Genomic DNA, 22,552 nt, shown 5'->3' with positions numbered 1-22,552 from the left:
TTGCTGGTAAAGGACTGTCAAACCAAACACAGTGGGTAATACATATTATTAAATATCAATAGGTAAGCGCTGGTGTTATTTTTATATAATTGAGCTTTTTGAAATCTATAAAATATAATAAACTACCACCTTTGTGGTTTGCAACATTTATGAATTGTATTCTCGCTGAAATTACCGCTATCAATAAAATACCGTTACCGAAATAACTGCAATACCCGTTACCGTAATAAACCAAATTAGCCATCATTGGGACTACAAGTTACGAACTCTACAAAGCTTTGCAAACTAAAATTGGTCAACTTTGATACCCTGTACCTCACCTTGTATTCTAATAGGGTGGTTACAAATTAAATTTTCTAAATGCTTATGTCATCTTGTTAGATTTGTTTGTGTGTCATTTTGCAATCAGACCAGGAGTTTAATAGAGATATGTATAGTAACACTTTTCTTCCGATCACCCCAACTCAATTTTGATCTTATTTTTAGGGTTTTTTAATAAATATCTCAAAATTTTGACCCAATTGTATCGTATTTGAACGTAATTATCAAGGTTTTTGGGACCAGTGCAAATATTTATAAAAAAAGAATTAACATTGACCATTTTTAATTTTTTATTCCAATTTTGATGGTATTTTTAGTTTTTTTTTTGTTTTCAATATTTTTCCCAAAAGTTAGATGGCCTGAAATAACAAACCCATATATGTTTCACATCGTGAACCAAAATAATACAGTGTTATTAATAAAACATTTTTTTCAACATTTATATTTCTGTTTATTTACTAATATTCTAGTACATATAATTCCTTATTTTTTTGTTGTTTGCTATAATACTAATTAATTCGTACCTAAGTTATTGAATTCAATTTTTTTCGAACAATATTTGTTCGTAAGTTTATTTCATTTAAATTTATTTCCATTACTAGTATTTCTTCATTTAACTAAGTATTTAGTGTACTAAAAGTTTATAAAATTCATTATTAACAAAACTTAAAGAGATACAAAACTATGCATGATTTTGTTTTTTTCACACTTTTCGAAATAAAAAGACAAATGAAATTCTTGAATTGGAAGTGTTTTTTTACTTAAAAAAAATATATAAAAAGATTTTTAATAAAAAAAAAATGAACAATTCTTAACTACTAACACTTACTAGTAAAATGTTAAATGTTTTAGGATTTGCCTGCGAGTAAGGGAGGTGTGGTGGTGGGAGTTTGTATTTTTATTTTCTGTTACTTAATCAGGCAAATCAATACTTATTATGGGTACAACTGGTTTCATACTATCATTTTTAGCCGATTTTTTACTCTTTTTGTCATGTTTATCAAAATCACCCATATGTACCGTGCTTGATGATGAGCCACCATCTAAGGGCTGCGATTGTTGTGCATTACTATTGTCGGCATGATACGATATATTGCCATATTCCTGTAGGAATGGCATGGCGGAGAGTAGGAATTGACTAAATGATTTACGTATGCCAAACCACCATTTATTACCACCTTTTGCACTGAAACTTAGGACAATTAGAGCAAAAATAGAGGCCAACAGGGGAGAGAAAATAACAATATATGGGAATTTTAATTCACCCTCAAGTTTGTCACATATAACAACCTGAAATTTAAGGTAGAAGTAATTAATATAACATTTTCTAATTGCTATTTATTGTATGATTCTTTAAATTATTTTTTTAAGATATTTTCCGTCACTTACTTGAAAGAATAACAGCGGTAATACCGTACATATATTACCTACAGCTGCATTAAGAGCTGCCTTTTTCTGTTGTAAAGATATTTCAGGCGTACGCATCATTATACCGCAAAATATTATATTATACAAGACACCTAAAAATTTAACAATTATTTTAACAAAAAAATTATCAAATATATTAGGTATTTTTACAACTTACTAACTAAACTTAAGCATATAACAATCCACATGGGAACAAACACCACTTCCCAATTCCATGTAACAAACTGATCCAATTTTAGGGGTAGGGAAACAAACTGCAGAGCATTAACTGCCAAAAACAATTCCAATTCAAATGAACGATCATGCTTAACAGCCCAAACACAAGCACCCACACTGGCCACCGAACCAAATATCAAAGGTATAAAAACCAATACCCATAAATGGCGTTTCGAGGTCAAATTGTCACAGGCCAACAATTCAAACATAAGTAATATCAAATGCAATGACAGGGATATTAACATGGCCTTAAATTGTGTGTAGGAATCACCTTCAAGTCTTTTTTGATATAAACAAAACATTAAATATTAATAATATATGTATACTTCATACTAAAACTTACCTATAGTGGGGATAACGACACCATACTATTGCTCCCACAGTGGCACCCAATGCAGCAATAGTTTTCCAAATCCACAGGGGGGTAAAAATAGCCCACCAAGGCCAATCTATTAGTGGCACAAATTGTAATAAATATGTAGAAAACAATTTGTTTATATTTATAGATGGACTCACCTATGTAACCATCTAACCTTAAGGCAAATAATATTACAAACGTAAACAAACTACAGTGTACTATAAATTTACTGCAAATACAACAATGACCATCAATCAGTTTTTCAAAATGTAAACAAATTTGCGATATTTCAATTATCTCTCTACTCACCTAGGATTGAAATCTCGAAATAATGACTGTAAATTCATGTTTGTGTGTTTCTTTTTCTCTTACAGCGTTTACTTTGTTTGCTCAATAATTGTATTGATGTAATTCCTATTAGGAAGGTTACTGGTGTACACCACCAGTTGCTTTAGGGATTTTATATTATTTTTTGGAATAAATAAAACTTTTTACGACTTTTTCCACTTGTTTTCAATAACTGAAATACTAATTTATATTATTAACTATTTCCCTGTAATGTTTTCTATAGATAGATCCATATTTTTTTAATTTATGTATAAATATTTCATCAATAGAATGTTAAAATGCACTTTTTCAGCTGTAATAGTTTTTTTTTACATAAATGTGTAAAAATAAAACAAAATGTCAAAACAAAGTAAATATTCCGAAAATGCCAGCGTTGTGTAAATAAGTAGTAAATGGGGAAGAAATTTCATGAAAGGGAAATAGTGCCATTTTCTCAATCTCTGGTTATAATTTTTCGTAGCGATATTTCCAATTATAATTTTTGTATGAGAACTGTTAATATATCGCCACTATATACGAATTTGGTGTCTGTGACATACCACTCATGGTGAAGGTTATAAAAACACTAAACAAAAAATATTACTGTATCCAAATATTTGTTACACACTGTATTAATAACCTCCAAAAAAAGTACTTTTCATTTCATGCAATTTTTACAACGCTGAGTTATGATAAGACCATTTCAACTCATTAACAAATTCATTAACTTTTTTGTTTAATCCATCAATTAGTTTTCATTTTATAAATAATGTAAATAAAATCCTAATACTTATGGATAGTATTAATGAAAGTGATTGTTGTGGTAATGGGTGTGCCAATTGTGTGCTAAATATTAAACCTGCAAAATCCCACAAGGCTGACAAAAGTGGCAAACAGAATATTCTAAGAAACTACACACAATTCTGTATAATAAATAAAACTTTGCATTCACTCCAAGTACACAATGTATGGGAACTACACTTTAAATCTAAACACTACAATAATAAAGATTATATACTGGACATTAATGCCGGATATCATTTGATGATGAGAAAAGCCTTAACGGAAATGGAAATAGAAAGAAATAAAGTAAATGAAGTGGAAACGGAACGGAAATATATATTACGTCCTTATTCACCATATTGGTGGGATGTTTTGGAAATGGAATTTAAAATTTTAGTTAATATAATACCCAAAGGTCCAATGTCAGAGTATATAAACAAATTAGAAATTAATGATGAAGTGGAGTTTCGTGGTCCCATAGGCACATTTGAATATCAAACGGATTTGAAAGGCGAAAAGTGTTTGCTAATCATTAGCCAAGGTGTAGCAATAGCTCCGATTATACCCATAATAGAGGATATCTTAAATAATGAGGAAGATATGACTAGAATTATACACATTGCATGCTTTCAAGATCTTAAACATGTGTATTTTAGAGACAAATTATATAATTTTAGCAAATATTGGAATTATAAGGTACACATTTATTTGTCCAAGGAATTGTGTGATAATACAGATTGTTTAAAGAACTTACGATGTCTAGAAACGTGTCAACATTTTAGAAGTAAACTTAAATATAAGGAATTAATAAGACCCTGGCGTTTTAATGAAAATGATTTGGAACAATTAATGGCTAATTTGGAGTATAAAAAAGAAAACACTTTCGTAACAATTGCAGGCACTGGCAAATTTCAAAATTATTTTAAGAAACTATGTCAAACTACAAATTATGGAAATTTTTCGGAAAATAATATATACTTGTTATAAAAAAAGATGTTTTTTAAAAGACTTATCAACTTAAAAGTAATTTATTTATAAATTTGAATCGTTTTTCGTATTTGAATCGTTTTTTAGTTCGCAAGAGTGCAGCTCATCTAAATACTGCTTTAAAGCTAAACGTCACTGTCATTGATGATTGTGCCTACAATGTGTGGTTTGATGTGACAGGAAAGGCGTTAAAAGATCCATGGGCAAGGGGAAAATAATGGTAGAATTCTTTTCGGCCGATATATTATTCAGAGTTTGCAAGTAGCGGAGCTGCAAAATAATAAAAATTTTTAAGTAAATATAAAAAGAAAAAATATGCATTTAATGCAAACCTGTAAAGCAGAAGGGCTGGCTGATATGATCTCAGAAGCCTCTCTTAGAGCCCTAGCTGATTTCATTTCACCTTCAGCGGCAATTACTTTAGCTCGTGCCTCACGGGCTGCTTCGGCTTCTGCAGCCATGGCTCTCTGCAGAGCTGTGGGTAAGGAAACGTCTTTGCTGTAGGAAAAAAATATACATTTTAATTAAAACTTTTTCTTACCATAATTTCTATTATGTACTTACATTTCTACCCTCTCCACTTTAACTCCCCAGGGATCGGTAGCCTCATCTAGGGACATTTGCATAGTATGCGATATAGTTTCTCTTTCGGTTAAAAGTTCAGATAAATTACGCGTACCTAAAACATTGCGTAAGGTAGTGGCAGCCAATAGACGTGTAGAATGACTATAATTGGATACTTGTATAACGCACTTCAATGGGTCACTAATGCGATAATAAACTACCGCATCTACCGTTACCGTCACAGAGTCTTTGGATAACACTTCTTGAGGTGGCACATCAAATGATACCGTACGCAAATCTACTTTGCAATAATCATCGACACAGGGTAAAACAAAGAAAACACCAGGTCCTTGAAATTTTCAATTAAAAAATGTCTGTTACAAAAAACTTGTGCGTCAGAATATTTGTTATAAAGAGCTTACCTCTTGCACCTCCACTACGCAAACGACCCATTCGAAATATCACAGCTCTCTCATATTCGGATACTACTTTAAAGCATATAAATATTGAGATGGGAAATGTTAAGACCATTATAATTATTGATATTGTGGTAGCCAACATTTCCACGCAATTCATTTCATCATTTTCGGCTGTAATTGAGGAAATAAATAATAAGGATTTGTTTTTTAAAATATACTCTTAAAGATAAACTGCTTTTCTAAATAGATTTAAAAGTTATTAACATTGCTTAAGAAATACTAAGTCTATATGCGGCATAATTTAAAGAGTCCTTAAATACTTCAAAGTGAATAAAATAAGTTGCTTCTTTTATTTAAAAAAATTTAATATAATATTAAAAATCTTTAATAAGGATCTTTCCAGAAATTTACTTACATAAACGCGATTTTCTCTTGCTAATAATTGCCATGTTGACTGTTCAATAAAATAAAACGTTTTACACGATTTTCAATAAATATGATATTGAATTTCCGCTTCAAAACGAATAAACAAAACTATTTTTTTCTTTGCTATTAAAATACGATTAAAAAATATATGTACATATATTACTCAATTGAGTTCGTGAAAAAAATGTTTTCATAAATTATTGCACATTCAATATTTTGTAAATTACAGATTTATTTTACAAATTCACAACCATATGAATTCATTTAACCGATAAAAATTACGATAAAAGAGAACACTTTAATGCGCCCTATAACTTATGGAAATGTATATTAAGTTTGGGCATACATTGTAGTTTTTGAGATTTACATAAAGATTGAAGATAAAATTGAACAACATAAATATGTAATATTGAATCTAAAATTAGCATTTATGTAGCATATAATTGATGCTAAAATTGAACTACATAAAGATCTAAGATTAAAGCTAAAATTGAAATGCATAAAGACCCACGATTGAAGCTAAAATTGAACTAATTAAAGACCCACGATTGAAGCTAAAATTGAAATGCATAAAGACCCACGATTGAAGCTAAAATTGAACTAATTAAAGACCCACGATTGAAGCTAAATTTGGACTACATAAAGACCCACGATTGTGGCTAAAATTTAACTAAATAAAGACCCACGATTGAAGCTAAAATTTAACTACATATAGACTCAAGATTGAAGCTAAAATTAAACTACATAAAGACCCACGATTGTGGCTAAAATTTAACTAAATAAAGACCCACGATTGAAGCTAAAATTTAACTACATATAGACTCAAGATTGAAGCTAAAATTAAACTACATAAAGACCCACGATTGTGGCTAAAATTTAACTAAATAAAGACCCACGATTGAAGCTAAAATTGAACTAAATAAAGACCCACGATTGTGGCTAAAATTGAACTACATAAAGACCCAAAATTTAAGCTAAAATTTAACTAGATAAAGACCCACGATTAAAGCTAAAATTTAACTAAATAAAGACCCACGATTAAAGCTAAAATTTAACTACATAAAGACCTACGATTGAAGATAAAATAGAAATACATAAAGATCCAAGATTGAAGCTAAAATTTAACTAAATAAAGACCCATGATTGAAGCTAAAATTGAACTAATTAAAGACCCACGATTGAAGCTAAAATTGAACTACATAAAGACTCAAGATTGAAGCTAAAATCGAACTACATAAAGACCCAAGATTGAAGCTAAAATAAAACTACATAAAGACTCAAGATTGAAGCTACAATTGAATTTCATAAAGATCAAGGATTGAAGCTAAAATTTAACTATATAAAGACCCAAGATTAAAGCTAAAATTGAACTACATAAAGACTCACTATTGAAGCTACAATTGAATTTCATAAAGATCAAGGATTGAAGCTAAAATTTAACAACATAAAGACACACGATTGAAGATAATATTGAACTAAATAAAGACCCACGATTGAAGCTAAAATTGAACTAAATAAAGACCCACGATTGAAGCTAAAATTGAACTAAATAAAGACACACGATTGAAGCTAAAATTTAACTAAATAAAGACCCACGATTGAAGCTAAAATTGAACTAAATAAAGACCCACGAGTGAAGCTAAAATTGAACTAAATAAAGACCCACGATTGAAGCTAAAATTTAACTAAATAAAGACCCAAAATTCAAGCTAAAATTGAACTAGATAAAGACCCACGATTAAAGCTAAAATTTAACTAAATAAAGACCCACGATTAAAGCTAAAATTTAACTACATAAAGACCCACGATTGATGCTAATATTGAACTATATAAGGACCCAAGATTGAAGCTAAAATTGAACTACATAAAGACTAAAGATTGAAGCTAAAATAGAACTACATAAATGCACAAGATTGAAGCTAAAATCGAACTACATAAAGACCCACTATTGAAGTTACAATTGAACTACATAAAGATCAAGGATTGAAGCTAAAATTTAACTAAATAAAGATCCAAGATTGAAGCTAAAATAGAACTACATAAAGCTTAAATTGAACTATATAAAGACCCAATATTAAAGCTAAAATAGAACTACATAAATGTACAAGATTGAAGCTAAAATCGAACTACATAAAGACCCACTATTGAAGTTACAATTGAACTACATAAAGATCAAGGATTGAAGCTAAAATTTAACTAAATAAAGATCCAAGATTGAAGCTAAAATAGAACTACATAAAGCTTAAATTGAACTATATAAAGACCCAAGATTAAAGCTAAAATTGAACTACATAAAGACTCACTATTGAAGCTACAATTGAATTTCATAAAGATCAAGGATTGAAGCTAAAATTTAACAACATAAAGACACACGATTGAAGCTAAAAACTAAATAACTAAAGATCCACCATTGAAGCTAAAATTGAAGTTGAAATTGAACAATATAAATATCTTCGATTGAAGCTAAAATTCTCAAAAAGTATTTGAGTAGTGTTTTATTAAAAATAGTGCATTTCAAAATTCGCCTCAACCGAAGGGCACGTTTTTTTTTGTTTCATTAAGAATTAATTTCTGATTTTATTTTAATCAAAGCTAAATTTTGCCGATATTGAATTTATTGATTTATTTTTATATTTTCATAAATTATAATGTTAACATTAAAACAACAATTATACATACATTAAAAAATACCAAAAAAAGACGCGCACACACAAAACAAATAATTAAAAGCAAAATATACAAAAAAAAACAATTAAAAATATTATTCCAACATATCGATGAAGTTAATAAATACACAATTTGTAATTTATTTTGTGCTGCCCAAATATTTTAGCCAAAAGAAAACTGATTATAGACGTACATATAACCCGCCGACTGTTAATTGACAAATTTACTCTTAAATATTAATAAATCTGAAGAAAAACAAAAAAAGAAATACATTTGTTTAAACTATTTATTTGTTTATTTAAACACAAAAAAATATACAAATAAATGTATGTGTTTGAGTTTATTTCGGTGCACACATGTAGTTAGTGAATGTTTCGTGGATTTACGAGTAAATAGAATTTCCACCTTTTGAATAATGAAGAAAACTGATTTTTATTCACACCGATAATTGTTTATATATTTTAAATTAGATGAAACGAAAATACTACTACTCCATTTACTACAGGTATTTACAGAGTGTTAAACAAATTAGCTGACAAATTAAAACCTTTTTTTTTTTTTTTTTTTTTTTTTTAATTTCTGAATATTTCCGAAAAATATATTACAAATTGTTCACTAGAAAACAATTTCACATTATTGGTATTCAAGCTGAATGCTTAACAGCTTCGGATATAAATAATTCGTTAATTATTTCTGATTTTTTGATTCAAAAGATTTTGATATATTTTCAATGAGCTCGTTTTAGAATGAAAAATGGTGTTCATAACATTTGTTAATTTGCCATAATCTTAGAAAAATGTATTGTTTACTTTAAGAAATATTTTTTTCGTTATTCAATTTAATAAAACTAATGTTTTGTAAAATACTTGTTACTCTGTAGGATTTCAACATTTCAATTCTTCTACCAGCAATGTTTATTTGGTTTTTCTTCATTTAGAAAATTGTTTATTGTTCTGTTGCAAGTTGTATGTTGTTGTTTGGAAAGTTTGTCTGGTTGGGGGTCCTCCTATTTAGGTGGTACACATACATAGTTGAACTTTTAGTGTACGTTTATTTCTTTACTTAAGGATTTTTTGTAAAGTGTAATGGATGATTAAGATGTTTTTTTTTTTTGAAATGGGAATTTTTCTTATGGGGAATTTTACTGAGTTTTGAGATAAAACAAATACGTTTTAATTTAAAGTTATATTTATTGAATCATCGGTAATTCACTTACATGTTAGTAGGTAAAACGAATGATTTCGATACTATGTACTTAAATTTATTTTAGAAAAATTAAACTACATAAAGACCCACGATTGAAGCTAAAATTGAACTACATAAAGACCCACGATTGAAGCTAAAATTGAACTACATAAAGACCCACGATTGAAGCTAAAATTGAATTACATAAAGACCCAAGATTCAAGCTAAAATTGAGGCTAAAATTTAACTACATAAATACCCAAGATTGAAACTAAAATTTAACTATATAAAGACCCACGATTGAAGCTAAAATTGAACTACATAAAGACCCACGATTGAAGCTAAAATTGAACTACATAAAGACCCATGATTGAAGCTAAAATTGAAGTATATAAGGACCCAAGATTGAAGCTAAAATTGAATTACATAAAGACCCAAGATTCAAGCTAAAATTGAGGCTAAAATTTAACTACATAAATACCCAAGATTGAAGCTAAAATTTAACTATATAAAGACCCACGATTGAAGCTAAAATTGAACTACATAAAGACCCACGATTGAAGCTAAAATTGAACTACATAAAGACCCATGATTGAAGCTAAAATTGAAGTATATAAGGACCCAAGATTGAAGCTAAAATTGAATTACATAAAGACCCAAGATTCAAGCTAAAATTGAGGCTAAAATTTAACTACATAAATACCCAAGATTGAAGCTAAAATTTAACTATATAAAGACCCACGATTGAAGCTAAAATTGAACTACATAAAGACCCACGATTGAAGCTAAAATTGAACTACATAAAGACCCATGATTGAAGCTAAAATTGAAGTATATAAGGACCCAAGATTGAAGCTAAAATTGAACTATATAAAGACCCACGATTGAAGCTAAAATTGAACTACATAATGACCCAAGATTGAAGCTAAATTTTAACTACATAAAGACCCACGATTGAAGCTAAAATTGAACTACATAAAGACCCAAGATTGAACCTAAAATTGAACTACATAAAGACCCACGATTGATGCTAAAATTGAACTACATAAAGACCCACGATTGAAGCTAAAATTGAACTACATAAAGACCCACGATTGAAGCTAAATTTGAACTACATAAAGACCCACGATTGAAGCTAAAATTGAACTACATAAAGACCCACAATTGAAGCTAAAATTTAACTAAATAAAGACCCACGATTGAAGCTAAAATTTAACTAAATAAAGACCCACGATTGAAGCTAAAATTGAACTACATGAAGACCCACGATTGAAGCTAAATTTGAACTACATAAAGACCCACGATTGAAGCTTAAATTGTACTAAATAAAGACCCACGATTGAAGCTAAAATTTAACTATATAAATACCCAAGATTGAAGCTAAAATTGAACTACATAAAGACCCACGATTGAAGCTAAAATTGAACTACATAAAGACCCACGATTGAAGCTAAAATTTAACTACATAAAGACCCACGATTGAAGCTAAAATTGAACTACATAAAGACCCACAATTGAAGCTAAAATTGAACTACATAAAGACCCACAATTGAAGCTAAAATTGAACTACATAAAGACCCACAATTGAAGCTAAAATTGAACTACATAAAGACCCACAATTGAAGCTAAAATTGAACTACATGAAGACCCACGATTGAAGCTAAAATTGAACTACATAAACTAATAAAGATTGAAGTTTAAATTGAACTACATAAACTAATAAAGATTGAAGCTAAAATTGAACTACATAAAGACCCACAATTGAAGATAAAATTGAAATACATAAAGACCCACAATTGAAGCTAAAATTGAACTACATAAAGACCCACGATTGGAGCTAAAATTGAACTACATAAAGACCCACAATTGAAGCTAAAATTGAACTACATAAAGATCCAAGATTGAAGCTAAAATTGAACTACATAAAGACCCACGATTGAAGCTAAAATTGAACTACATAAAGACCCAATATTGAAGCTAAAATTGAACTACATAAAGACCCACGATTGAAGCTAAAATTTAACTAAATAAAGACCCACGATTGAAGCTAAAATTGAACTACATGAAGACCCACGATTGAAGCTAAATTTGAACTACATAAAGACCCACGATTGAAGCTTAAATTGTACTAAATAAAGACCCACGATTGAAGCTAAAATTGAACTACATAAAGACCCACGATTGAAGCTAAATTTGAACTACATAAAGACCCACGATTGAAGCTAAAATTGTACTAAATAAAGACCCACGATTGAAGCTAAAATTGAACTACATAAGCACCCACGATTGAAGCTAAAATTGAACTACATAAAGACCCACGATTGAAGCTAAAATTGAACTACATAAAGACCAACGATTGAAGCTAAAATTGAAGTTGAAATTGAACTATATAAATATCTACGATTGAAGCTAAAATTCCCAAAAAGTATTTGAGTAGTGTTTTATTAAAAATAGTGCATTTCAAAATTCGCCTCATCCGAAGGGCAAGCTTTTTTTCGTTTCATTAAGAATTAATTTCTGATTTTATTTTAATCATGTTAAAAAATTAAATACTGATTTCACAACTGAACAGGTCGGTTAGCAAGAAATTCTATTGTCTACTGATTCCTATATAAACAAATCTTCTTTCGGTCGCCAAAAATTTCATTATTTATAGTATAATCAATCATAAAAGAATAAGATAATGTAATTATTGATTAAAAAAACCTTTCAACATTTGAAATTTTTTTTAATTTTCTAAAGAAATACATAATTAATTCTACATTTATTATTAAATTTCATCAAATATATTTTTGTTGATTTTCACTTAATTATTTTCTATTAAACACCAAAAAACCTACAAGTTTTTAATCCTTGATATGTGCGATTTGCCTGCGTGACCGGCGGTATATTTATCGTATGCGATGTTCGAACATCCGTTGTCGGATAACGTATAGTTTCCGGCGGCGAAGTTGCAATACGAGCACGATTTAAACGAGGTGAAGATGCGGCATTCATCGTTATAATTATTAATTTTTACAACTAAACACTATTAATTTTAGTCTTCGCTTTTAGCTTTTCTCCAATTCTAACAACTTAACCCGATGAATTCTAAATAACAACTAAAAATTCTTATCGTAAAACTTTGTGTTGTGTTACTTCTACACACAGCATTTTCACGGTTTTTGCGAAAAAAAAGAAAGAAAAATTAAAATGATTAATAAAATTATTTAGTATGAGTATGAGAATTGTATACCTTCGTCTATAGTACACTAACTGGAGAGTAATAGTAAACAACAACAAAAGACTTTTCAATATTTATATAGTACGAGTATGTCTTGTAGACATACAGATTTTTACAATATAAAATATAGAACAAGTCTATAAGTTTTCCAGCATGATATTTTCTAAAATGTTTACATTAACATTTCATTAAAAATTTTTTGGTTGGAAATTCAAATAAATTTTGAATTTTTTACACCATTTACAACTATTGCTTCTATTACAAAAAAAATTTTGATTTTTTTATATTGAAAATATTTACAGGTTAATTGTTTAGATTAAAGGGCCCAGTTTATAGCAAGAAAACGCCTTCCACGATTCGCAGATTTTCGCATATATTTACATGTACCTCAAAATCACTTCCGTTTCATATCACGTAACGTACCCTTGTTTCGCATGATATTTTGGAAAACAATGTTTCAATTGTCCTTAAATATAGTACCCTCTGAATGGAAATAAATCTATTCCAATCTATAGGCGTACAAATGCCATGTCCGATGACATGGAAATGGCCAATCATTTACTCCCTGTCTATACCTGATAAATTTTTATCATGATAAACGTCAAACTGCTGGTTGTCAAGATTAAAAAATCATCGGTATACTCTCCGATTGTTAGTGCTTTTGCTCAGACAACAAATATTTGTCATGTGTAGACAGGGGGTTAAGAACAATTGCATACTATTTTAATTACCACCGGTAATGGTGTACAATTTGTGTACATATTTTATTTAGAGATTTAATGAAAAATCAAACTATATTTTTTTGTTTGTAGTTTTAAAGCAAAAAAAAAAACTTTATTTTGTTGTTGTTAAAATATTTCCAAAACAAAAAATAAATTGTAAGAAGAAAACAGCAACAACATGATATTTTATGAATTCAGTTTTCAAAGATCATGATTTTTGATGCTGGCTGATTACGTTGCGCATTAAAGTCTTTATTATGATTAGGAAAACATGTTTTTTTTTTTTTTTTATTATTTACACAAAAGGTGCAACATAAATATTTGGATTTGAATTTGAAAATATAAACGATCCCTAAACGAGCACATACACTGGCCGGCCCACTTCTAAATAAAAACACCACACGATTCACTTGATTTGGAAAATAATCAATGACGTGTGTCTAGTACATGTATCTCATATAACTGACACATTAGAAAATAAAGATACATACATACAATATAAATGGGAAATTTGAATTTAGACAAATTTTAGAGCACCCTGCATCAACCATAGTGTAAATATATGAATATAATATCTTATACTTTTAAAATATATGAACAGATGTGTACGTCATTCGAAAGTTTACATTTGTCATGCTTATAGAAAGTTCCGAATCTTCTATATAAATAAAAATCAAATGCCGTTCGTTGGTAATTGCATCAGTTGAGAACGGCCGGACCGATTTAGCCATTTTTTTGTTTTAAATGTTGATCATAGTCCAACTTAGGTTTTTACGGAATGAAAAATTGACGACGCCCACTTTTTTCGATTTATCTAAAATCGGAAAACGGCTACACCGATTTGGCTAAGTTTTTGTTTAAATGTTCATACTAATCCCATTTAAGTTCGCAATAGTCCGGATAGTCCACTTATTAAATACATCTGCAAATATGTGACCAAAAGCAGTGACATAGGTGTGATTGGAGTTAGTGTGAAAAATTCTAACGATGACGTCACTCAATTTCAAATAGGCAATAAGAGTTTAATGAGGAAAAGCAGCTCGATCTGTACTCATATTTCTGAACAAAAATCGATTTTTTTTATAAAAAAAATCAAAATATCTAAATTCGCTAATAACTTGGCCAATAAGCGTTTAATCAAAAAAAGGAGCTCGATCTGTGATCACTCATATTTCTGACAAAAAATCGATTTTTTATATAAAAACTCAAAATATCTAAATTCGCTAATAATCAAGAAACAGAGCTCGATCTGTGATCACTCATATTTCTGTCAAAAAATCGATTTTTTATATAAAAACTCAAAATATCTAAATTTGATAATAACTTGGCCAAGCGTTTAATCAAGAAAAGGAGCTCGATCTGTGATCACTCATATTTCTGAACAAAAATCGATTTTTTGTATAAAAACTCAAAATATCTAAATTCGCTAATAACTTGCCCAATAAGCGTTTAATCAAGAAAAAAAGCTCATATTTCTAACAAAAAATTGATTTTTTATATAAGAACTCAAAATATCTAAATTTGATAATAACTTGGCCAATCGTTATAGATAACGGAGTCGATATAGCCATGTCCGTCTGTATGCTGAAATCCGGCTCGGTTTTATTTATAAAAAAATCGGTCCACAAACAGCTGAGATATTAGGAAAATATCAGAACAACCTCGATGTTTCATTAATTTATCCATATTGTCATTAATATAGACAATATGGATATCTAATGATAGATATTTCAAAGACCTTTGCAATGACGTACATATAGTATAACGTTGGACCTACAATGGGTCAAAATCGGGAAAAATATTTTTTAACCAAAACTTTTTCTCAATAAATTTTTCTCACAAAAATTTTTTTTTTTTAAATTCTTAAAAAAATTAAAAAAAAATGTTTGCCACAAATTTTTATCTTAATAAATTTAAAAAAAATTCAATATTTTTTTTTTACAAAAATTTATTAACGACATCTTTTGCCATTGATCATCGATTACCTTTATTTTTGTTTATTAAATTTCGTTTAAAAACAATTTCGGTTTTTTTTTTTGGATAATTTTTATTAAAATAAATTCATATAATAAAGATAATTGTCTTTTCTTATAATACAAAAATATTATTAGTTCAGGTGTTTATATATATATATTTTAATGATTTCATCCAAATGCTAATATAGAAGAACTCTTACATAATCTAAAAAATGGGATTTTAATCTTAAACAATCTAGAAAAAAACTTTTTTTTTTCATAAAATACTTTCAAATTTGTTATTTTTGTTAAAAAATTTTATAACAAAATAAGTCTTAAAAGCTAAAAAATATTGATAGTTTTACAAAATAAAAATCTTTAGAAAAAGTAGTTTCAATTTTGGCAACAATTTGTTTTTTTTTTGTCGAAAAGTTTTTGAAAAACTAAATTCAAGATGTTAATGTTATATTATTTTTGTTAAATATTGCTTATTTTTATAAGAAATATACCAATTTTATATATAAAAATAATAAAATATATAATAATGTATGGTTTTATATAAAAAAAATGGGGAAGTTGTGTATTCTATTACAAATCTCACTCGATTTCTTGCAAATAATGAGGATTTATACATATATTTTTGTTATTTATAGGCCGGGGAAAAAAGTTTTACTTTTTTCATTGTTTTTTTTTTGTTTGTAGCAAGACTATTAGGGATTTAAAAAGTACAATTTATGTTTGTTTTGTTTATGAGTGGAAATTTTATAATGCTAAGCAATTTCAGATAAATTCCAAACATCATCATCTTCATCATCGTTATCGGCATGATTATTTGCATCCTCATTATTTGTTTGAGCCAATAGCTGCTGCCTTTGCTGGCAACGATGTCAGTCATTGTACATGCCATCCACCAAAAAATCCATTCGGCGGTAATGGCGTGTTGACCAACAGTCTCGGAAACGTCGGTACGATGTTATTAGGATACCAATGACCAGTGGTATTATAAATATCATAGAGACAATGGGTAATATGAAGTCGCGTCCACGATTAAAGGAATTATTATTGAATTCCTGTGAAGGTTGAGCATATGGACCGTCTGGTAAGGGTAGTTTATTTGAAGCTGAAGCGGATGATTGTAGTAAATTCTTCAAGTCTGGATTGTCTTTTTCTAGATCGGGGAAATCGGGTATGCTGTAGGTGATAGTGGGCTTTTTAGGCTTAGGTGTAGTAGTGGTCGTTGTTGTAGTAGTAGTGGTCGTAGTTGTCGTGCTTGTTGTCGAAGTAGTGGTAGTGTTACCAACAGCGGTAGTGTTGCTGCTACCTTTCCCTGCGGTAGTTGTTGAAGGTGTCAGGGTGCTTGTATCATTATTTGCTTTAAGTTTTTTTGTTACTGAAGGTGTTGGTGTAGTTGTTATTATTGTTGTGGTTACAGCTAACGAGGGGTTTGTTGTCACTGTTGCAGTATTATTTTTGTTTTTATCTTGCTTTGTGATAACCTCGGTTGAGTTCTTAGAATTTATTAATATCGTATTTGTTGTATTGCTGCTATTTATAGTGCTTTGAGTAGAAGATATTACGTGCAATGAGGTTTTATCTTCAACCTTTTTCTCCTCTGCCTTTCCTACATTATCGGTGGCATTTTTAGCAGGCACTTTTACATCTACCACGCCAGCTTCAGTTAATATTTTTGTCACCTTAGTGGGGGCTGCCGTTGTTGTACTTACAATAATCGGTTCAGTGGCATTACTAGCAGCTTTTACCTCAGTTTTCAACTTCCTTTCTAAACTGTCATTGTCCACGGGTGTGACTTTGCGTACTTTCGGTATATTAGAGGCTTCAGTGCCATTGAGTTCGGCCAAAGTTTTGTCCAAATTTAGACCTGTATTAACTGTAATATCTTTATTAAGCTCTATTACCGTTTTATTTTCTTTGTTGCCATTATTAGCTGCAATTGTAGCATTATTTTCCTTGGTCACCGACTCTGCGTGGGTCGTTTTGTAGAGGCCAACAGCACTTAAACTTAGCAAGAGCACTATCAACTTAAACGATTTCATTTTGTTTGAGATTTAATTTTTTTTACAATTTCAGTAACTAATGATTTAATAGTTCATTATAGAATTGTTTGTTTTATTAATTTACACCCTTTTTTGCGTGTTATTAGTAATTTAATACTTTCTTCTACACTTCTTTTCTTATTTTGTGTATGAAAACATCTGACAACGTTGCAATTGCTGTGCGTGTGTGTGGTTTTTGGCTTTGTTGTTTTTTTTTTGTATTCTTTGTTTTTTTCCATGTGTGTTGACATTTTCATATTCCAGAATGCAGTTTTTAGGAAGTGTTCGGTATGTAGATATGTTTGTTTATATTATTCAGCATGAAGGTTGGTAACGCTAATGTAGTTTTAATTTAAAAATTGGTACGTATTAATTAAGTTATTCGAACAAATTTAGTCACGACAAAAACAAAAAAATGTTTATTTAAAACATTAAAATTTACTTTTGTAGTAAGTCGATGTATTACAAATTATAATTTTTTAAAGGGATTATTAAGATAACAACATTGAAATTTCTAAAGATATTCTTATAATATCCTGAGAATGAAAATATTTGTTATTATTTCCCGAAAATTTAAAAGTCCAGAAAATTGGCAACCTTAATTGCATTTAATAAGAGTACCTAAACCTATACTATTTTTAAAAGCTTTTCTAAATTGTATTGTTTATTTTATTGTTCTTTATTAGTTTTTCGAATTAAGTTTATTTGCTGGCTTTTTACTTTTAATTTGAGGTTTTTCGGTCTTCATATCTCTGTAGGTGCCATGCAACTTATCCAGCCAACCAAAAACTCCAAAGTTGTAATTGAATCTAAGAAGTGAGAAATAAAAAAAGTTAGCAAATTTTATAAATCTAAATACACATTACATTTCCACTTACTTGGCATGATGATAGTCATGGAACAACACCGATTCCTTTGACAGGGGGAATGGAAAATAATAACCCGTGTGATCAGTCATGGAATTTACAATCGCCAAAATTGTAAAGGTCCATGAAACAACAACATGTACATTGAGCAGGCCCGCCATCAAAGCAATTGGACCAAAATTGCTTACAATATGTTCCACCGGATGGCAATAGAAAGTCATGGCAGCAATTGGTGAAGTCCATTCATGATGTTTTTTATGGAAATACTTGTAAATCGAACGATGATGCAACATACGGTGGGCATAATAGAATAGAGGTTCCTCTAGTAGAGACATTAAAGCCAAATCGATGAGATAGGTTTTCATAGTGGGCAACTGGCGTATTGAGGCAGGTGTCCAGGATTTGAATAGAACCAAATTGCCGATGTAGAGTCCTAGTGTTGTAACAACGATTTGATTGAATAGTACTTGCTTGATGGCCTGGAAATTTAAAGAAAAAAAAGAACTCATTTACATTCCTAAATCACTAAAATCTTAAATATCTCCTAAAATAATTATTCAATCTCATTATTGATATCATATAAAAGGGCTTAAATTGCCAATTAGAATTAATTTGTGAAAAATTTTATCAGGATTGCCGCATTTATGACTGCTCAAACACTATTCCGGGAGGACATTTGTATGGGGGCTAGGTCGTCTTAGAATCTTTTGGTTCTACTTCCAATATTTCGATATGTTACAAACGGAATGACAAAATCAATATACCCCCATCTTTTTTGATGGTCGGTATAAAAAACTGGTTTAATTTATTCAGCGGCTTTTAGAATAAGTACTAATAAAGTTGTTTAAGCATATTAAGCTAAATTGGCTTAAACATTTTATTATTTAGAAAAGTAATTCATATACATTGCTCAAAAGACTTATTTGCCGGTGTCATTGTTTTGTTTTTTCAATGCAACATTGGCTTTGTCTCTTTAATAAATTTTCAAAACTTAGATTGGACTATAAAAATTCACACTTTGATAAGAACTTGACCTTTGCACATGTGTACATTAGTTCAGTGAGAAAAATACATTTATAAAAACATATTTATTAATAAATAATTAACATACCTTCCATAATTTTTGTCTGTCTACTGGTACATTTTGTTCAGGCTGGATTTTGTATTTAAGAATCCAGCGTGGTTTATTAGTAATATCGACAAAGGTAAAAAAAGCCGCATAACTCCAATAGGACAACAACATTACCAAGGTGCTGCCAAAAATCCATATTATACTGGGATCATCAGCTTTAAAATAAATATTGAAATGCAATTTTTATATTAATGGTATTTCTTTCTATGTATTATGCTTACAACTTACTAGTTTTATCCAATAATTTATTCCATACTTCTTGAGTTTGATCCCCCCATACTTTCCAATGCGCTAGCAAATGCGTGGTAAAATCCGCTGTTGTCATTTTTATGTTTTGTTTGTTACTAATTTCTAATTCATTTTATTTAAATGTTTTGAGCTGTTGAGTTCAATAGGCCCACATTGATTATTCTATCTATATAGTCATTGTGAGAAATCTTATCTGCTTTTATTTCTGGATTTTCAATTGTTTATTATCAGCCCTCAGTGGTTTTAGTTCTCTACTGTAAATACTTTAATCTTAATTATTGATAGTTATGTTAAGTTGGTTATTTGTTTGGACTGTTAAGTTTCTATAGGTGATTTGTAACATAATCATGGTAAAAAAGAGGTAATTGGACCAATATGTCCAAAATATAGCGATTACCGTTGGCGGTGATGGACCGGCCAACGTCGTTTTCAAAGCAATATGGACCGATGATGCCGCCATACAAAAATCCACACCAAACAGTTACTTTTTCTGGATGCATTGCACGCTCTTGGATCTCTTGTGAATTGGTATCGTGACAAATTCGACAATTTTGTTTGTTGGCGTACCCCATTCATCCAGAAATGGACCTCATCGCTGAATATGATTTTTTGTTTTAAAATCACTATCAGCCCAATTAAAAATAAAAATTCCCCGGGAGTTTTTTCCCTTTTCTTATTTTTCCTATTCAAATTCAATGGGAAAAACTCCCGGGGAATTTTTTATTCATAATTGGGCTGTGTGTTTTCAACTAATTTTTGAGTGTTTTTAATAAAAAAAATAGAAAATTGTTTTTCAGACGTGTTTCTGAATCATGGCCTTATTCTGAAATATATCTATCCCGTATATTTAAGTCATACTCACTATATTTTTTTTGGACTCTTCCCTTTATACTTTAGAGAATCTATCTACTACTGTTGGTATTGTGTAAAATGTTTTACTCTTAGGTAGTGTATATCATATTCGGCTTAAACTCTAAAATGTTTGAATTTGTTTATGTTTTAAATTTATATTAACGTTAAGATTACCAAAATCAAAGGACAGTTTAGGTGCAAAATTAAACATTTAAGTACAACATCTGCTAATAAAAATTTAATTGTAGACAAAAACAATTTGCTTATTTAAAGAATTTAGAATACCCAATTGAAAATTTGTTATTTACATAGGAAATAGTCTTTTCTATTACAAAACCATCTACTTTATCTTTACAATGGCGCTTTTATTTTCGAATAATTTAACGCTAATGTCTCTACACCCGAAACAATCGGTTGAGGTCTCTACACCCGAAACAATAGAAAAATGCAGGATATGGTGTTGGCCGATCGGAGATTGAAAGTGCGAGAGATTGTGGAAGCCATAGGCATCTTACATGGTTCTGTGCTTTCATTGTTGAATTTTCACTTGAGAAAGCTTTCCGCATGATGGATGCTCAAAATCGAACACAAACGCAATCGTGCACACATGAGCAGTTAGTCTATTAATTGCTCCCACATCCGCCCTATTCTCCGGATTTACCTCCGAGTGAAATTTCATGTTTAAAATCCAGAAGAAATGGCGCGGCGGATATAAATTTGACTCCAAAGATGGAATCAAAAAAATACATATTTTGATAACCTTGACAAATCTTATTTTTGGAAGGCTGAAAAAATTTGGTGAGAAGTTAAAAAAGTGTATAGAGCTCAAAGGAGACTATGTTGAAAAATAAATTAATTTGTTATCCAAAAACCTGTATTTCATTAAAAAAGTCACGGACTTTTTCACGTCCCATTTAAGGAAAATGTTAGTCTGAAAATTGTTAGGATAAATTTTTTACCGATCGACACAGAATCACTTTCTGACGATGTCCGTCCGTCTGTCGTAAACCTTGTGCGCAAAGTACTGATCGCAATTTTGAAGATACAATTTGGATAAAATTTGGCACATACATATTTTTTGCCCCAAGGACGAGTATATTTAAGATGGCTGTAATTGGACCATTATTTCACCTAGCCCCCATACAAATGTCCTCCCGAAATAGGATTTTTTTGTCATAAATGTCTTATTTATCTAAGTATCAACACAAGTTCCTCCACAAATAAGTTTTATATAAAAGGAAATCACATTTAAAAAAGGTTTTTCAATCAATCCGTAATTGACCATAGCTCCCAATAAGGCCCACTTCCGAAAATCACTTTAGCGAGCATAAATCTATTAAAAATGTCGGTAGCTGCATAAAATTCAAAAGGAATAAGTTTCATATAGAAGCAAATCACGAGGACAAATTTCAGAACGATCGGTCCATAATTGGTCATAGCACCCATATAAGGCCCACTCCCGAAAACGACTTAAACAAGAATAAATCTCTTAAAAATGTTGGAATTCAAATAAAATTTAACAAAAATAAGGAGAATCGATCCCCAATTGGTCGTAGCTTCCACTTTGGAAAATCAATCATGAAATCAGAATTATAATAAAATAATGATTTGCTAATATACTCAGTGTAGGGTATTATAAGCTTGACTGATTATACATTCTTACTAGTTAACGTTAATTCAAAATTTCGTAAACTACTTTGATTACAACGATCACGATCACATATTACTCTGAGAATGCTACACGCGATGTATTTATTTTAATCAAAATTTAATCTATTCAAAATTAAATTTAAATAAGTGTAAATGTTTTTAGTGCGA

The 22,552-nt window shown here is 29.8% G+C and overlaps 5 protein-coding genes across 6 annotated transcripts; 1 reads left to right on the top strand and 4 right to left on the bottom strand.

The window, feature by feature from the left end:
- Nucleotides 1-747: 747 nt before the first annotated feature.
- Nucleotides 748-2,964, bottom strand: LOC135957940 (transmembrane protein 185B). Its single transcript, XM_065508788.1, has 6 exons — nucleotides 2,633-2,964; nucleotides 2,482-2,552; nucleotides 2,309-2,414; nucleotides 1,907-2,244; nucleotides 1,711-1,841; nucleotides 748-1,611 (listed from the first exon to the last, which is right to left on the bottom strand). The coding sequence occupies exons 1-6, from the start codon at nucleotides 2,668-2,670 to the stop codon at nucleotides 1,234-1,236; spliced, it is 1,062 nt and encodes a 353-aa protein (XP_065364860.1). The 5' UTR covers nucleotides 2,671-2,964; the 3' UTR covers nucleotides 748-1,233.
- A 409-nt stretch (nucleotides 2,965-3,373) lies between these two features.
- Nucleotides 3,374-4,435, top strand: LOC135957757 (NADH-cytochrome b5 reductase-like). The gene has a single exon (XM_065508551.1). The coding sequence runs from the start codon at nucleotides 3,443-3,445 to the stop codon at nucleotides 4,418-4,420; it is 978 nt and encodes a 325-aa protein (XP_065364623.1). The 5' UTR covers nucleotides 3,374-3,442; the 3' UTR covers nucleotides 4,421-4,435.
- Nucleotides 4,425-12,759, bottom strand: LOC135957758 (band 7 protein AGAP004871-like). Of its 2 annotated transcripts, none has more exons than XM_065508552.1 (5): nucleotides 12,522-12,759; nucleotides 5,407-5,574; nucleotides 4,985-5,333; nucleotides 4,753-4,918; nucleotides 4,425-4,690 (listed from the first exon to the last, which is right to left on the bottom strand). In XM_065508552.1, the coding sequence occupies exons 1-5, from the start codon at nucleotides 12,676-12,678 to the stop codon at nucleotides 4,559-4,561; spliced, it is 972 nt and encodes a 323-aa protein (XP_065364624.1). In that variant the 5' UTR covers nucleotides 12,679-12,759; the 3' UTR covers nucleotides 4,425-4,558. The 2 variants fall into 2 exon arrangements, with proteins under 2 accessions (XP_065364624.1, XP_065364625.1); XM_065508553.1 differs by lacking the exon at nucleotides 12,522-12,759 and adding an exon at nucleotides 5,819-5,959.
- A 2,894-nt stretch (nucleotides 12,760-15,653) lies between these two features.
- LOC135957566 (integumentary mucin C.1) lies at nucleotides 15,654-17,850 on the bottom strand. Its single transcript, XM_065508342.1, has one exon. The coding sequence runs from the start codon at nucleotides 17,633-17,635 to the stop codon at nucleotides 16,469-16,471; it is 1,167 nt and encodes a 388-aa protein (XP_065364414.1). The 5' UTR covers nucleotides 17,636-17,850; the 3' UTR covers nucleotides 15,654-16,468.
- Nucleotides 17,851-18,281: 431 nt separating this feature from the next.
- On the bottom strand, nucleotides 18,282-20,022 carry LOC135957294 (fatty acid hydroxylase domain-containing protein 2-like). The gene is made up of 4 exons (XM_065508015.1): nucleotides 19,862-20,022; nucleotides 19,613-19,788; nucleotides 18,514-18,980; nucleotides 18,282-18,444 (listed from the first exon to the last, which is right to left on the bottom strand). The coding sequence occupies exons 1-4, from the start codon at nucleotides 19,956-19,958 to the stop codon at nucleotides 18,318-18,320; spliced, it is 867 nt and encodes a 288-aa protein (XP_065364087.1). The 5' UTR covers nucleotides 19,959-20,022; the 3' UTR covers nucleotides 18,282-18,317.
- Nucleotides 20,023-22,552: the final 2,530 nt, after the last annotated feature.

This window comes from Calliphora vicina, chromosome 4 (assembly GCF_958450345.1).
Source record: "Calliphora vicina chromosome 4, idCalVici1.1, whole genome shotgun sequence".
In the NCBI taxonomy this organism is placed as follows: domain Eukaryota; kingdom Metazoa; phylum Arthropoda; class Insecta; order Diptera; family Calliphoridae; genus Calliphora; species Calliphora vicina.
Note: the sequence above shows the minus strand (reverse complement) of the source record. Positions and strands in the feature narration are given on the sequence as shown.

Coding starts and splice junctions, on each gene's coding strand:
- LOC135957566 (XM_065508342.1), bottom strand. CDS start 17,635: ATGAAATCGTTTAAGTTGATAGTGCTCTTGCTAAGTTTAAGTGCTGTT.
- LOC135957758 (XM_065508552.1), bottom strand. CDS start 12,678: ATGAATGCCGCATCTTCACCTCGTTTAAATCGTGCTCGTATTGCAACT. Junction 5,334..5,406: donor GCGTAGTGGAGGTGCAAGAG/GTAAGCTCTTTA, acceptor GAAAATTTCAAG/GACCTGGTGTTTTCTTTGTT. Junction 4,919..4,984: donor AAAGTGGAGAGGGTAGAAAT/GTAAGTACATAA, acceptor TTTTTCCTACAG/CAAAGACGTTTCCTTACCCA.
- LOC135957757 (XM_065508551.1), top strand. CDS start 3,443: ATGGATAGTATTAATGAAAGTGATTGTTGTGGTAATGGGTGTGCCAAT.
- LOC135957294 (XM_065508015.1), bottom strand. CDS start 19,958: ATGACAACAGCGGATTTTACCACGCATTTGCTAGCGCATTGGAAAGTA. Junction 18,981..19,612: donor ACAGACAAAAATTATGGAAG/GTATGTTAATTA, acceptor TTAAATTTCCAG/GCCATCAAGCAAGTACTATT. Junction 18,445..18,513: donor CATGACTATCATCATGCCAA/GTAAGTGGAAAT, acceptor CTCACTTCTTAG/ATTCAATTACAACTTTGGAG.
- LOC135957940 (XM_065508788.1), bottom strand. CDS start 2,670: ATGAATTTACAGTCATTATTTCGAGATTTCAATCCTAG. Junction 1,842..1,906: donor TATATGCTTAAGTTTAGTTA/GTAAGTTGTAAA, acceptor TTAAATTTTTAG/GTGTCTTGTATAATATAATA. Junction 1,612..1,710: donor TACCGCTGTTATTCTTTCAA/GTAAGTGACGGA, acceptor CTTAAATTTCAG/GTTGTTATATGTGACAAACT.